Raw genomic sequence first — 13,696 nt, forward strand, 5'->3', positions numbered from 1 at the left:
AAGTACTGCTACAGGTTCACTTTCTCAGTGCCATTAGTTATCTTGTACACCTCTATAATTTTCCCTGGGAGTTGTCTTTTCTCCAACCATTTCCCCAGCTTATCAAATACTTCTTCATTGCTTTTCTTCTGACACTGTGCAGTGAGAGAGAGACTTGGATGCCTTCACAGTACGGACTGATTTTCATATATTAAAGCTATCAAGGGAGTAGGGTGGTGAAGTGGAGTTGAATTAGAAGATCAGTAATGATCTTACTGAATTACAGAGGAGGCTAGAGGCCTACTCCTCCCATTTCTTCCATTCTTATATCCTAACACAATTCTGTTTCTTTTTTGGCATAGTGGGTATAGGAAGGGAGGAAACAATCAACATTTCCAGGAGTGTTGCCATGATTACAAACAGTATTATGTCACTAAATTCCTCCATTTCCAAAGATGCGAGGAAAAGAATGGTGATCACAAGAACATAGGATATCAGATGGATAAGGAACATCACTCACCTCCTCCTAGCTCACCTAGCCAAAAAAGATTCCCCATCATAGCATCTGACTATTCTTAGATTATTCAAGGGTTTCTGAATAATCCCATCTGGAAATTCATTACTCTGCCTTTTCACAGGTCGAACCTGTACTCCCTTGGTCAGGTCGAACCTGTGCTCCCCTTGTCCACCTGTAATGATTTAACTTGAGCAAGCTGCATTAGCAACCATACACAAATTGAGATTGATGCCTTACTTCAATTGTGCTTCCATCAGGCAAGATGTACTGGGCTTTCTCAGTCTCCAGAGTTTCATCTTTTTGTGGATTTATTGACAGGTAACAGGCACGCTGTGAAACACAAAGACAGTTCATTACCCAGAAAGACACAATGAACATTAAAGAAAACAGGACAATTATAGTGAGATGGTCTTTGACATGTTAATTGAATTCAGGATTCTGCATAAAGGCAGCCAATTAGTAAAGCTAAGAGGGCATTAGGCCTTCCTTTTTGGACTGGCACTGTCATGCTTTTAACCAAGAATTCATTTTTTAAAAACTCAATCAAGGAAAGCATTTCTTGTCCATCCCTATCCAACTGAGGGCTTGCTAGGCCATTTCAGAGGGCTGTTAACAGTAAAGCATATCACTGTGAGTCTGCAGTCATATACAGACCAGACCAGACAAGGATATCAGTGAACCAGGTGGGTATTTACCATAATCTGGTAAGTGTTATTCTGGACGGGACAGAAGGGAAACAAAAGGGGTGGGGGAATTACATTATTGATAGGGAGCAGATCACAGCTCTGTTGAGAGAGGACATATTGGAAGGATCTTGTAGTGAGGCATTATGGGTGGAGCTCAGGAGTAAGGGAGAAATCACAATATTAGGAGTGTACTATAGAGCTCCCAACAGCCCGCAGGAGACAGAGGAGCAGCTGTGTAGTCAGATATCAAAAAGGTGTGAAAAAAACAGGGTTGTTGTGATGGGTGACTTTAACTTCCCCCATATTGACTGGGAATCCCTTACAGCTAGAGGCTCGGATGGAGAACTATTTGTTAGATGTGTCCGGAAGGGCTTTTTGATATAGTATGTTGACAATCCAACCAGGGAGGGAGCCATACTATACTTGGTATTGGGGAATAAACAGGTGAGGTGATCAATGTTTCAGTGGGGGTGCATTTTGGGCTTAACAACCATAATTTCATAAGATTTCAGATAGTCTTGGTTAAGGACAACAGTGGCCTTCAAGTGAGGGTACTTAATTGGGCAAGGGCCTATTACATCCACATTAGACAGGAACCGGGGATTGTGGATTCTGAGAGGTTATTTGAGGGCAAATCCATGTCTGACATGCCAGTAGATTGAAGTGCAGGACGGGCATGTCCCCACAAAAATGAAGGATAAAAATGACAAGATTAACGAGCCATGGATGACAAGGAAAATTGTAAGCTTAGTCAAAAGGAAAAAGGAAGCATATGATAGGTCTAGGCATCTAAAAACTGATGAAGCCCTTGAGGAGTACAGTGAAACTAGGAAGGAACTTAAATGTGGAATTGTGAGAGGTAAAAGGGGCTATGAAATATCCTTAGCAAACAGGATCAAGGAGAATCCCAAGGTTTTTTATGCATATATTAGGAGCAAGAGGTAGCAAGAGAAAGAGTAGGCCCACTCAAGAACAATAGAGGCAAGTTGTGCATGGAACTACAGTATTCACCAAAAAGAAGGATATGATGGACACTGGAGTCAGGAATAGGTGTTTGAACACTTATGAGAACATCAATATATCAAAGGAGGTTGTGTTGAGTATCCTAAATTGCATTAAGGTACACAAGTCCCTGGGACCCGATGGGACCTATCCCAGATTACCGCAGGAGGCGAGGGGAGAAATAGCTGGGGTCTTAATAGCTATCTTCACATCCTCTTTGACCACAGATGAGGTTCCAGAGGATTGGAGAATACCCAATGTTGTTCCCTTGTTTAAGTCAGGAAGCAGGGATAATCCAGGAAATTATAGGCCAGTGAACCTTACATCAGTGGTGGGGAAGCTTTTGGAGAAGATACTGAGGACAGGATATATGCATGTTTGGAGGAAAATGGACTAGTTAGTGACAAGCAGCATGGTTCTGCACAGGAAAGGTCATGTCTCATCAACTTGATTTAGTTTTTTGAAGAGGTGACAAAAGAAAATTAAAGAAGAACAGCTGTATTTGTAGTTTATATGGACTTTAATAAGGCAGTCGACAAGATCCCACATGGCAGACTGGTACATAAACTAAAATCACATGGGATTTGGGGTAGACTGGCTAGATGGATACCGAACTAGCTTGGTTATAGAAAACAGAGAATAGAGGTCGAAGGGTATTTTTCAGAATGGAATTCTGTAGCTAATGGTGTTCCACAGGGATCAATGCTGGGACCTCTGTTGTTGGTAGTGTATATAAATGATCTGGAGGAAAATGTGGGTGGTCTGAGTAGTAAGTTTATAGATGAAGCGAAGATTGGCGGAGTTGCTAATAGTGTAGAGGATTGTCAGAGGATATAACTGAATATTGGTAGATTGGAGGCTTGCGCACAGAAATGGCAGATGGAGTTTAATCTGGACAAATACGAGGTGATGCATTTTGGAGGATTAAACTTAGAAATGAATTATACAGTAAATGGCAGAACTTTTAGGAACATTAGCATACAGAGGGATCTGGGCATGCAGGTCCATAGTTCCCTACAAGTGGCAACAAAGGTGGCCAAGGTGATTGAGAAAGCATATGGCATGCCTGCCCTCATCAGTCAGCGCAGTGACTACAGGAGTTGGGAAATCATGTTGCAGCTATATAAAACTTTGGTTAGGCCGCATTTGGAGTATTACATGCAACTCTGCTCACCACATTATCAGAAGGACGTGGAAACTTTGGAGAGAGTGCAATGAAGGTTCACCAGGACGCTCCCTAGTCTTGGGGGTGTTGGGTATGAGAGAGGTTGAATAGACTACGATTATTTTCACTGGAAAGATAGAGGCTGAGGGGAGACCTGATAGAGATCTATAAAATTATGAAAGGCATAGACAGGATGGATAGTCAAAGGCTTTTTCCAAGAGTGGAAATATCAATTACAAGGGGGTGTAGATTCAAAGTGAAAGGGGGAAAGTTTAAGGGAGATGTGTTGGGGGAATTTTTGTGCAGAGTGGTGGGTGCCTGGTACATGCTGTCAGAGGAAGTGGTGGAAGCAGGCACATTAGCAACATTTCAGAGGCATCTGGATGGCTACATGAATAGAGAGGGAATAGAGAGACCAAAACAGTAAAATGCTGGAAAATCTCAGCAAGTCTGGCAGCATCTATTATGGAGACAGAACCCTGACGAAGGGTCATCCAGACTCGAAACATTGGCTTTATTCTCTCTCTCTACAGATGCTGTCAGACCTGCTGAGATTTTCCAGCATTTTTCTGTTTTTGTTTCAGAGTCCAGCATCCACAGTGCTTTGCTATCTTAGGAAGTAGAGGGATACAGACCAAATAAGGGCAAAAGGTTTTTTATTAGTTAGGGCATTATAATCAGCTCAGACTTGGAGTGCCAAAGGGCCTGTTCCTGTGCTGTACTGTACTTTTCTTTGTTCTCTTTGTACTTTGTTTATGATCAGCATTATTGATGCTAACTTTCCATTTAAGCTTTATTTATTCAACTGAATTTAAATTCTCTAGCTGTCATGGTTAGATTTGAACTTGTGTCTCCAGCTCAATATGCAGGCCCTGGTTACTAATCCAGTAACATAATCACTTTGCTACCAAACCCCCTCAGTTTTGTTTTGATTTGTTATTGGCACATGTATTAGTATAAAGTGAAGAGTATTGTTTCTTGCGTTATACAGACAAAGCATTCCATTCATAGAGGAGAGTGCAGAATGTAGTGTTACAGTCACAGCTAGGTGTAGAGAAAAATCAACTTAATATAAGGTAGGTCTGTTCATAGTTAAAACAGTTTAAAAGAGTTAGAATAAAGTTAGAAGCATAGAATGAGTGTAAAAGATAGAATTAGAGGGTAAGATAGGCACAGCTTGCAAGAAGTCACCACATTCCAGTGCCATCTTTTTTTGCAAGGGTCAAAGTCATAAGGTAGACTTTTCCAAGCTCCCACCCACCAGGTGATGGACTAGGAGGCAGGGAGGAGGTGGGTAAAATGACAGGGAGCTACGATGGGAAAGTTTCTGTTGCAATCTTGCTGAAGGGCCAGGTTACCAATGGCAGACTTGAAAAGTGTAGCCAACTGATTAGAGGGCAATCAATGGGTTAGTTTGAGGGGCTGGTAGCATATTGCCAGTGGTGATGCAGTCCCATCACATGGGGGCTCTCTGCGGCTTCTCAGGTGAGTGAGTGCCATTGAAGTCAGAGGCTCCATGCCCCAAAGAACGAGACCCTGGCAGCACCGAAATTGCCAGTAGAGGGGCTACACCTCCGAACACTGGGGCCTGCCTGTCAGGCCCTAGCAGAGAAAATTTAAATTTCACTCTTCTGTGAGGGCGCCTCAAAAGAGGCGCCCTCTCATTCTCCTTGCAGCCTCGGCAGCAGCCACCCTTCCTGATGTTGAGGCTACAGAGCTGCTGAGGCACTGATAGGGCTGGCTGTGTGTAAGAGCCAGTCCACTGTCCTTGATTGTACATTTGGCTGAGTGACGGCCAATTAAGAGGCTAAATCCAGGAAATTGTGCTGTGGTCCCACTATCCATCTAGTCAGACTCAGCACCCACACATGGGATTTATTCCTTCTGAGAAAATCCCAGACCTCATTTGTTATTATTTGCTACATGGATTAAAAAAGTAATGTTTTAATGTTGACAAAATGAAGATAGTCTTTGTCGTGACCAAGGTAAATGAAAGACACTGTGCTTTTACATTACAAAATGAGAACATATTCCTTCCACTTTAAACAAATTAGCAGTAATACTGAATCAATTTATGTACAATGAAAGTATAAGTTTCTACCTCTTTGATTGTTTTCACAATCTCAAATTCTGATGATGTATGAAAGTCATATCCTTCCTTTCTAAGGAACAGACGTAGGTAGCGAGATACATCACGTCCTGCAATGTCAATCCGCATGATGGAATGAGGCATTGCAAAGCCTTCATATATAGGAACTGCATGTGTGACTCCATCGCCTGAATCTAACACCACGCCTGTTGTTCTACCTGTGGCATACCTTCAGGAAAGCAAAAAAAAATTGGAAAGCAAACCAACTGTGTTATGTTTGAATAATCAAAAGACATTTTGCCAATTCAGATAGCAGATGAAACGTTTGTGCTCTCACTACTTCCTTTTAATTTCCCTTATGTTCAGGTCTTTCAATAAACATAATCTGAGCTGTATGAGTGCCTTCCTACCCATCCTCCTCTTGGGTTGCCACTAAGAGACATTTTAAAACACAGGACACTATTTGATAGTCATTACAGCATAGAAGGAAGCCATTCAGCCTTCAAGTCAATACTGGCTCTCTGTAGAGCAATCTAGTCAGTCCCACTTACCTGCTTTATCCCCATTGTCCTGCAAGTTTATTTCCTTTGGGTGTCCATCCAATTTCTTTTTGAAATCATTGATCGTCATCACTTTACCTAATCGCATAGGCAGCAAGTACAAGGGCATATCCATTCACTGCCTATGAAAGTTCCCTTTCAATCTCCCCTGAGTTTCTTGTCCAAAACCATAAATCTGACTGACCTCTGAACTGATCTTCATCTTAATGGAAAGTTTTGTATTTTCTTGGTAGCACTTTTCTGATCAAATGAAGAGTGAAAGGCTGAATAGCCACTTGGTTCAGTTGGAAGCACACTTGCCCACACAAGAAAAACTGCAGCTTCACATCCTAGCAGGACTTCAGCATACAATCTACTTGACAATTTAGGACAGAACCGAAGTTATATCATCCTCTGAGATCCCAGGTCTCTCTGAGGGATAATAAGAGCTCAAATGGGCTGATACAATCTGGCATCCTGGACAGATAAGATAGATTGGTCTGAAAAACCTTCTTCTTCTGCCCCTACCTTGTCATGACTTTGTTGTGGAAGGAAATGTGTGCATAAGGTAATATTTTAGTTTTCTGCAATACCAGGTACCTGGGAAAAGTTGCATTATCCTTATATACACAATTAGCTGAGTTTGGCAAACAAACATCTAACAATACAATTTACTCTTTGCTCTGTTGGAAGAGCTTGTGGCAATCTGAAAATGCACACTTCTTAAAATCAATTTTAAGGATGATATCAGGGCGGTAGTGAGGGATGATATAGGTTCTATGGAAAAAATAGATTAATACATTTGGGTGGAAATTAGAAATAGTAAGGAGAAAAAGTCACTGATAGGCATAGTTTATAGACAAATAATGACATTATGGTGGGGCGAGAAATAAACAAAGAAATAACTGATGCATGTAAAAATGGTACAGCAATTATCATAGGGGATTTTAATCTACATATCAATTGGTCAAACCAGGTTGGTCAAGGCAGCCTTGAAGAGGAGTTCATAGAATGCATCTGCGATAGCTTCCTTGACAGTATGTAATGGAACCAACAAGGGAGCAAGCTGCCTTAGCTCTGGGAATAATTAATGATCTGGCAGTTAGGGATCCTCTTGGAAGCAGCAATCACAGTATGGTTGAATTTAAAATACAGGTGGAGCGTGAGAAGGTAAAATCCAATACCAGTGTCTTGTGCTTAAACAAAGGAGACTATAAAGGGATGAGGGATGAGTTGGCTCAGGTAGACTGGGAGCAAAAATTTTATGGTGGGACAATTTGAGAAACAGTGGAGGACCTTCAAAACGATCTTTCACAGTGCTCAGCAAAAGTATATATCAGTGATAAGGAAGGACTGTAGGAGAAGAGATAATCCGCCATGAGAATACCAAATTGAAAGAAAATGCATAGAAAGTGGCAAAGATTAGCGGGGACCGAGAGGATTGGGAAATCTTTAAAGATTAGCAGAAAGCCACAAAAAAAGCTATAAAGAAAGGTAAGATGGATTTTGAGAGTAAACTAACTCAGGATTTAAACAGATAGCAAAAGTTTCTACAAATACATAAACCAAAAAAGAGTGGTGAAAGTAAACATTAGAGGACGAGAAGGGGGATGTAATAACTGGAAATGAGAAAATGACCGAGGCATTGAACAGTATTTTGTGTCGATCTTCACAGTGGAAGGCACAAATAGCACGCCAAAAATTGATGACAGGGAGGCTATGGCAGGTATGGCAGTCTCCTGGTCCTGATGGAATGCATTCCAGGGTACTAAAAGAAATGACGGAGAATTAGCAAATGCACAAGTGGTTCCCCAAGATTGGAAAGCAGCAAATGTGATGCCACTGTTTAAAAAAGGAGGCAGACAAAAGGCAGGTTAGCTTAACTTCTGTAGTAGGGAAAATGCCTGAATCTATCATCAAAGAAGAAATAGCAAGACATTTGGATATAAATTGTCCCGTTGGTAAGACACAGTATGGGTTCATGAAAGGAAGATCATATTTGACTAATCACGTGAAATTCTTTGAGAACGTTACATGTGCAGTGGACAATGGGGAACCTGTGGATGTGGTGTATCTGGATTTCCAGAAGCATTTGACAAGGTGCTGCACCAAAGATTGCTACATAAGACAAATGTGCACAGTGTTACAGGTAATATATTAGCATGGATAAAGGATTGGTTAACTAACAGAAAGCAAAGAGTGGGGGTAAACGGGTGTTTTTCTGGTTGGCAATCAGTGACTAGTGGTGTGCCTCAGCAATCAGTGTTGGGACCACAATTGTTTACAATTTACACAGATGATTTGGAGTTGGGGACCAAGTGTAGTGTGTCAAAATTCGCAGAAGACACTAAGATGGGTGAAAGAACAAAGTGCGCAGAAGTCACTGGAAGTCTGCAAAGGGATTTAGATAATCTAAGCTAGTGAGCGAGGGTCTGGCGGATGGAGTACAATGTAGGTAAATATGAGGTCATCCATTTTGGCAGGAATAACAGCAACATGGACTATTTTTTAAATGGTAAAAAATTGCAGCATGCTGCTGTGCAGAGGGACCTGGATATCCTTGCACAGGAATCTCAAGGAGTTGCTTTGCAGGTGCAGCAGGTAATTAAGGCGGCAAACGGAATTTTGTCCTTCATTGCTAGAGGGAGTTTAAAAACAGCGAGATTATGTTGCAGCTGTATAAAGTGCTGGTGAGGCCACACCTGGAGCACTGTGTACAGTTTTGATCTCCTTACTTGAGAAAGGATATACTGGCACTGGAGGGGTGCAGAGGAGATACACTAGGTTGATTCCAGAGTTGATAGGGTTGACTTATGAGGAGACACTGAGTAGACTGGGGCTATACTTATTGGAATTCAGAAGAATAAAGGGAGATCTTATAGAAACATATAAGATTATGAAGGGAATAGATAAATTAAAGCAGGGAAGTTGTTTCCACTGGCGGGTGAAAGTAAAACTAGGGGCATAGCCTCAAAATAAGGGGAAGCAGATTTAGGACTGAGTTGAGGAGGAACTTCTTCACACAAAGGTGAACCTGTGGAATTCCCTGCCCAGAGAAGCAGTTGAGGCTACCTTATTGAATGTTTTTACGGCAAGGATAGATAAATTTTTGAACAGTAAAGGAATTAAGGGTTATACTGAGCGGGTGGTTAAGTGGAGCTGAGTCCAGGAAAAGATCAGCCATAATCTTATTGAATGATGGAGCAGGCTCGAGGGGCCAGATGGCCTACTCCTGCTCCTAGTCCTTATGTTCTTACGTCTCAGTCGCTGTTTTGTCACTCATAACTTACTGATAAAAGATGGAAGCAAAAATAAAGGAGAAACTCTGCTGTCTTGATGATACAACAGGCAAAGAGAGAGCCCACAAAGTTACTCTTCAATGATTCATGCATTTCTAAATATAAAATACTAACAGACTAAGTACTGCTTGCATCGAGATGAACAAAGCAGGAACGTTGAAAGTCTCGAAGAAAACCTCAGCAGCACGTTCACGGTTTTTTCTCGGATTCAAGGGAGCCTCTGTAAGGAGTACGGGATGCTGGGAAAGAGACAATAGAAAACGTATATCATTGTCATTTCAATTAACAATGTACTTTCTCACGTGCTCTGTAAGTGTAGTACAATTTAAACCATCAAATAAAGTTGCCTGATGATTGATAGGCAAAGGGATCTGGACGTACAGGTACACAGGTCACTGAAAATGGCAATGCAGGTGGAGAAGGTAGTCAAGAACGCATATGGCATGCTTGCCTCTGTCAGCCAGGGCATCGAGTTTAAAAATTGGCAAGTCATGTTGCAGCTTTATAGAACCTTAGTTAGACCGCACTTGGAATATAATGTCCAATTCTGGTCGCCACACTACCTGAAGGATGTGGAGGCTTTGGAGAGGGTACAGAAAAGATTTACCAGGATGTTACCTGATATGGAGGGCATCAGCTATGAGGAGAGATTGGAGAAACTTGGTTTGTTCTCACGGGAGTGACAGAGGTTGAGGGGAGACCTGATAGAAGTCTACAAGATCATGAGAGACATAGACCACTCTGAGTCAGAAACCTTTTCCCATGCTGGAAGAGTCAATTACTAGGGGGCATTGGTTTAAGGTGTGAGGGGAAAGGTTTAAAGGAGATGTACAAGGCAGATTTTTCATAGAGGATGGTGGGTGCCTGGAACTTGTTGCCGAGGGAGGTAGTGGAAGCAGATACAATAGTGACTTTTAACGTGCATCATGACAAATATATGAATAGAGAGATATGGTCCCCAGAAGGGTAGAGGGTTTTAATTAACTTGGGCAGCATGGTCAGTTCAGGCTTGCAGGGCCAAAGGGCCTGTTCCTGTGCTGCAATTTTCTTTATTCAATTAAAAACCTGCACCAATTTTCAACAAAGTTCGTGTAATCCAATTTTCTTAATTGAAAAGAGTTGCACCCAACAAATGGCTAACCTATAATCTTGCTGGCAAAATATAGTTCACATGTTGTAGTTTACAGGGTAAGAGAAATTACGCTGACCATGTAATTTTTTAAGACATTAAACAATTACAAAAGAAAACTCAGGCACAATGACTGAACAAGAAGTATGGGTAATATCTGCCAAGCAGAAAATTACACTGCTGGTGGGAGGATATTTTTCAGTGGTTATGAACAATGAATGCCTCAGAGTAGGTTTAACAAAACAGTGAGTGATTACCACGACTGAAATAACATTCCATTTTAGCCAATTATTAAAAAATAATAATAAATTAACTTTCAAACTCTAACATGTTGAATGCCTTATGAAACCAGTGTTCTAAATCAAAGTTGAAACAGGTTTTATTACTGTGAATAGACAGGATTTCCAATCATAAAACATTTTTTATTTGAGTTGCAGGTGATGTGAATAACAGGAAAATGAATACTATTCACCGGTGAAGGGTTTTGTTTGGGACTGGAGAAAGGTATACAGTGGAGTTAGCACCAGGATTTCCTTGATGTACTCACAATACACTATTCTACCCTATTCCAATGATCTAGATTTGGATATGCAAGACACAATTTCAAAATTTACAGATGTCACAAAATATTGTGGGACTGAGAGGAGGATGATGATTGATTTCACTGAGGGAGAATTTAGCACGTCTTTCAGACTTTGTAAAGAAACCAGAGCACCCAGAGGAAACCCACACGGGTATGGGGAGAACATACAAATGCCAGACAGTGAGCAAGGCCAGAAATTGAACTTGAGTTCCTGCTGCTGTGAGACAGCAGTGCTAACCATTGTGCCACCATGCTGCCCTGTATGATTCTATGATTCTAGTTGCACACAAAACAAATCTCTGGAAATATACAATGGTGTGACTAAAAACCTAGCTTTAACAGCTAAAAATAAGGCAATCAACTACTCTGTAGCTTATCATCAGCAGTGAGATTTAATTTCTATCTTTTAAATTGCTGGGATCTCATTCTCTGGTGAAATGCTTTGACAAGGGACCAGCTGAAAGACATGTTATACCTTAACAGTTTATAAAAGGAAGAAAGAAAAATCAATGGCCTACTCTTGCACAGAAATCACTTGGCATTTCAGGGTAACGTTAGTGAATTCTTGGAAGCAGATTACATTCCTGCTCAATCAAGGGACCAAGGTGAAAAAAGAGAACTATAGTCTGTAAAGAATAGGGACAACTGTAATCCTTTAAAACTTTCTTTCTCCTCGTTTCTGTGTATAGAAAAAAACTTCTACCAATGTTAAAGAACTCACCTCAATTTTACAATCTACAATAGGTTTCATTTTGGTTATCTCACTTAAAAATAACAACTATTTACATTTAGTGAGTAATTTCCAGAAGTATTGTTTAAAAAAATGACTTGACATAGATAATAGCTGCCACCTCACTGAGTATTAGGTCAAGTACTCGCATTCGATTCCCTACTCAGGAAACATTACCTCACCCATTGTTCTCCTTTGGGACATCAGGCGAGGAGCTAGAGGTCGTGTTTCATAAATACAAAAAGATAATTGGAGAAAGAACCAAGCATTTGCATTTATGTGCAAAAAATGTATAGCCATATCAATTTAGAATAAATTACATTGGAGATGCTGAAAGTTAAAACCTCAAAGTAGAAAAATAAAAGTGTATATTGTGCATACCACTAAAATAAGACTTGATTTTTTAAAATTAAGAGTATATAATAAGTAATACTGGTAATAATAGTTATTCCAAGAGTCAGAAAGTTTTATACAGAAAATATCCATGTTACCTCTTCAGAGAAAGTCTGGAGTTGGTCTTTGGAATACACATACTGCCAGATCCGTTCCATATCATTCCAGTCTTTTACAATTCCATGTTCCATTGGATATCTGATTGTTAACAGACCCCTGTGTTCCTAATTGATCAAAATACACTGTGATTCACTGCAAGTTTCCAATCTTTTATAATGTCATGACATATTTCTATAGTATATAAAAAGATTTGAGGCACATCTCCTACGTTCTCTGCCTTCTTCCCTTACTGGGAACTTTGTTTTTAACTTCTCCCTGTCCTCTTACCCTTTTTTTTAAACCTCTCTTTGTCTCTTCCTTTTCACAGGGATTCTGCGCCCTTTCTGAGGTTTTATTTTTTGTGCAGGCGTATGGGACCTTTGTCTTCAGCTCCAAGTCCCTTTAGTCTGCATGAGGGTCTGACTACCACACAAAATCTAAACTGGAAGCCCAAGATTTGTCAAGTCTTCAAGATGCCAACCACAGAGCTGGAGATGAAAGTTACTTTTAGCTTAATTACATGAATTTTGAGTCTTTGTTTACACCAAACTTAGGGGGTCTACACAGCACACCAGTATGCTGCAGCACGCTGAGTGGCTACCACTGATTTATGGTAGTAAAACATCATTCAGATTCTCTGCTAACAATTTTCAAAAAAGTAGGCTCAGAGAAAAATATTCCTTGCTGTGGCTCTAGTTTTCCACCTTCTCAAACTGCTTGTTCAAGTCTTCACTAGCTTTTTCAATAAGTTTCCTCATCTTTGTTTCCTCCATCCCTCAATTGGGGGTGTTTTAGAAGGGGATTGGTGGGGCACATGAAGTATGTCAGGTGGCAAGGCCAATGCCTTCCCAACCCGACTCAGTCCCCATTGCTACTGGTCTATTGGAGGAGGTTGCCGTGGCCACTTATTGCCCACTTAAGGCATTCTACCTGCCTCGACTACCAAAATATGCTGGGCAGTGGCAGGAGAAGGCAATTTTTTAAACAACCTTGTTGAAAAGACGGGAATAAATGGGGGCATGTCATTCAGGGAATACCTTGTGCACGTTGGAGGTACCCTCAAGATGTTACCCTTCCCTTTGTGCCTCCCTGCCTGGCCTTCAAAACCTATCCAAAAGATCCAGGACTTTTCTGGGTCCGGTGTCCATCTTCCATCTTCATGGGCCTCCTTGTAGTCCCAGCAATGCCCACTACTGACTTGAGGGTGGGACCTCCTTTCCACTGAAGTGCAGAAGTCCAAATCCCAGCTTATTTTATGTCACCCAGGGCTGTTGTTGATGAGGGGTGGCCTTTTTAAAAAGCACAGTATAACACGCAAACAGATTATTTGGCCCAACTCATTTATGGTTATGGAGAGAAGGTGAGGGAATGGGAGAACCAGCCCAAACATATCAGGTCGAATGGTCTTCTTCTATGCTGTAGCTATTCTGCTATCTTCCACATGGGGGTGGCACAGTGGTTAGCACTGCTCCCTCACATGCCAGGG

At 41.1% G+C, this 13,696-nt stretch overlaps 1 protein-coding gene across 1 annotated transcript in view; it reads right to left on the bottom strand.

The window, feature by feature from the left end:
• LOC145354491 (alpha-centractin) overlaps positions 1–13,696 on the bottom strand; it is a 55,908-nt gene that overhangs the window by 12,700 nt on the left and 29,512 nt on the right. Inside the window, exons 4-7 of the mRNA XM_080205897.1 lie at positions 12,210–12,335; positions 9,391–9,515; positions 5,451–5,667; positions 734–826 (exon numbers count right to left, since the gene is read on the bottom strand). Of these exons, the coding sequence (XP_080062023.1) occupies positions 734–826; positions 5,451–5,667; positions 9,391–9,515; positions 12,210–12,335 (561 nt within the window). The remainder of the gene's footprint in view (positions 1–733; positions 827–5,450; positions 5,668–9,390; positions 9,516–12,209; positions 12,336–13,696) is intronic.

Source organism: Carcharhinus amblyrhynchos, chromosome 17 (assembly GCF_965287045.1).
Source record: "Carcharhinus amblyrhynchos chromosome 17, sCarAmb.v2.hapA, whole genome shotgun sequence".
Lineage (NCBI taxonomy): Eukaryota > Metazoa > Chordata > Chondrichthyes > Carcharhiniformes > Carcharhinidae > Carcharhinus > Carcharhinus amblyrhynchos.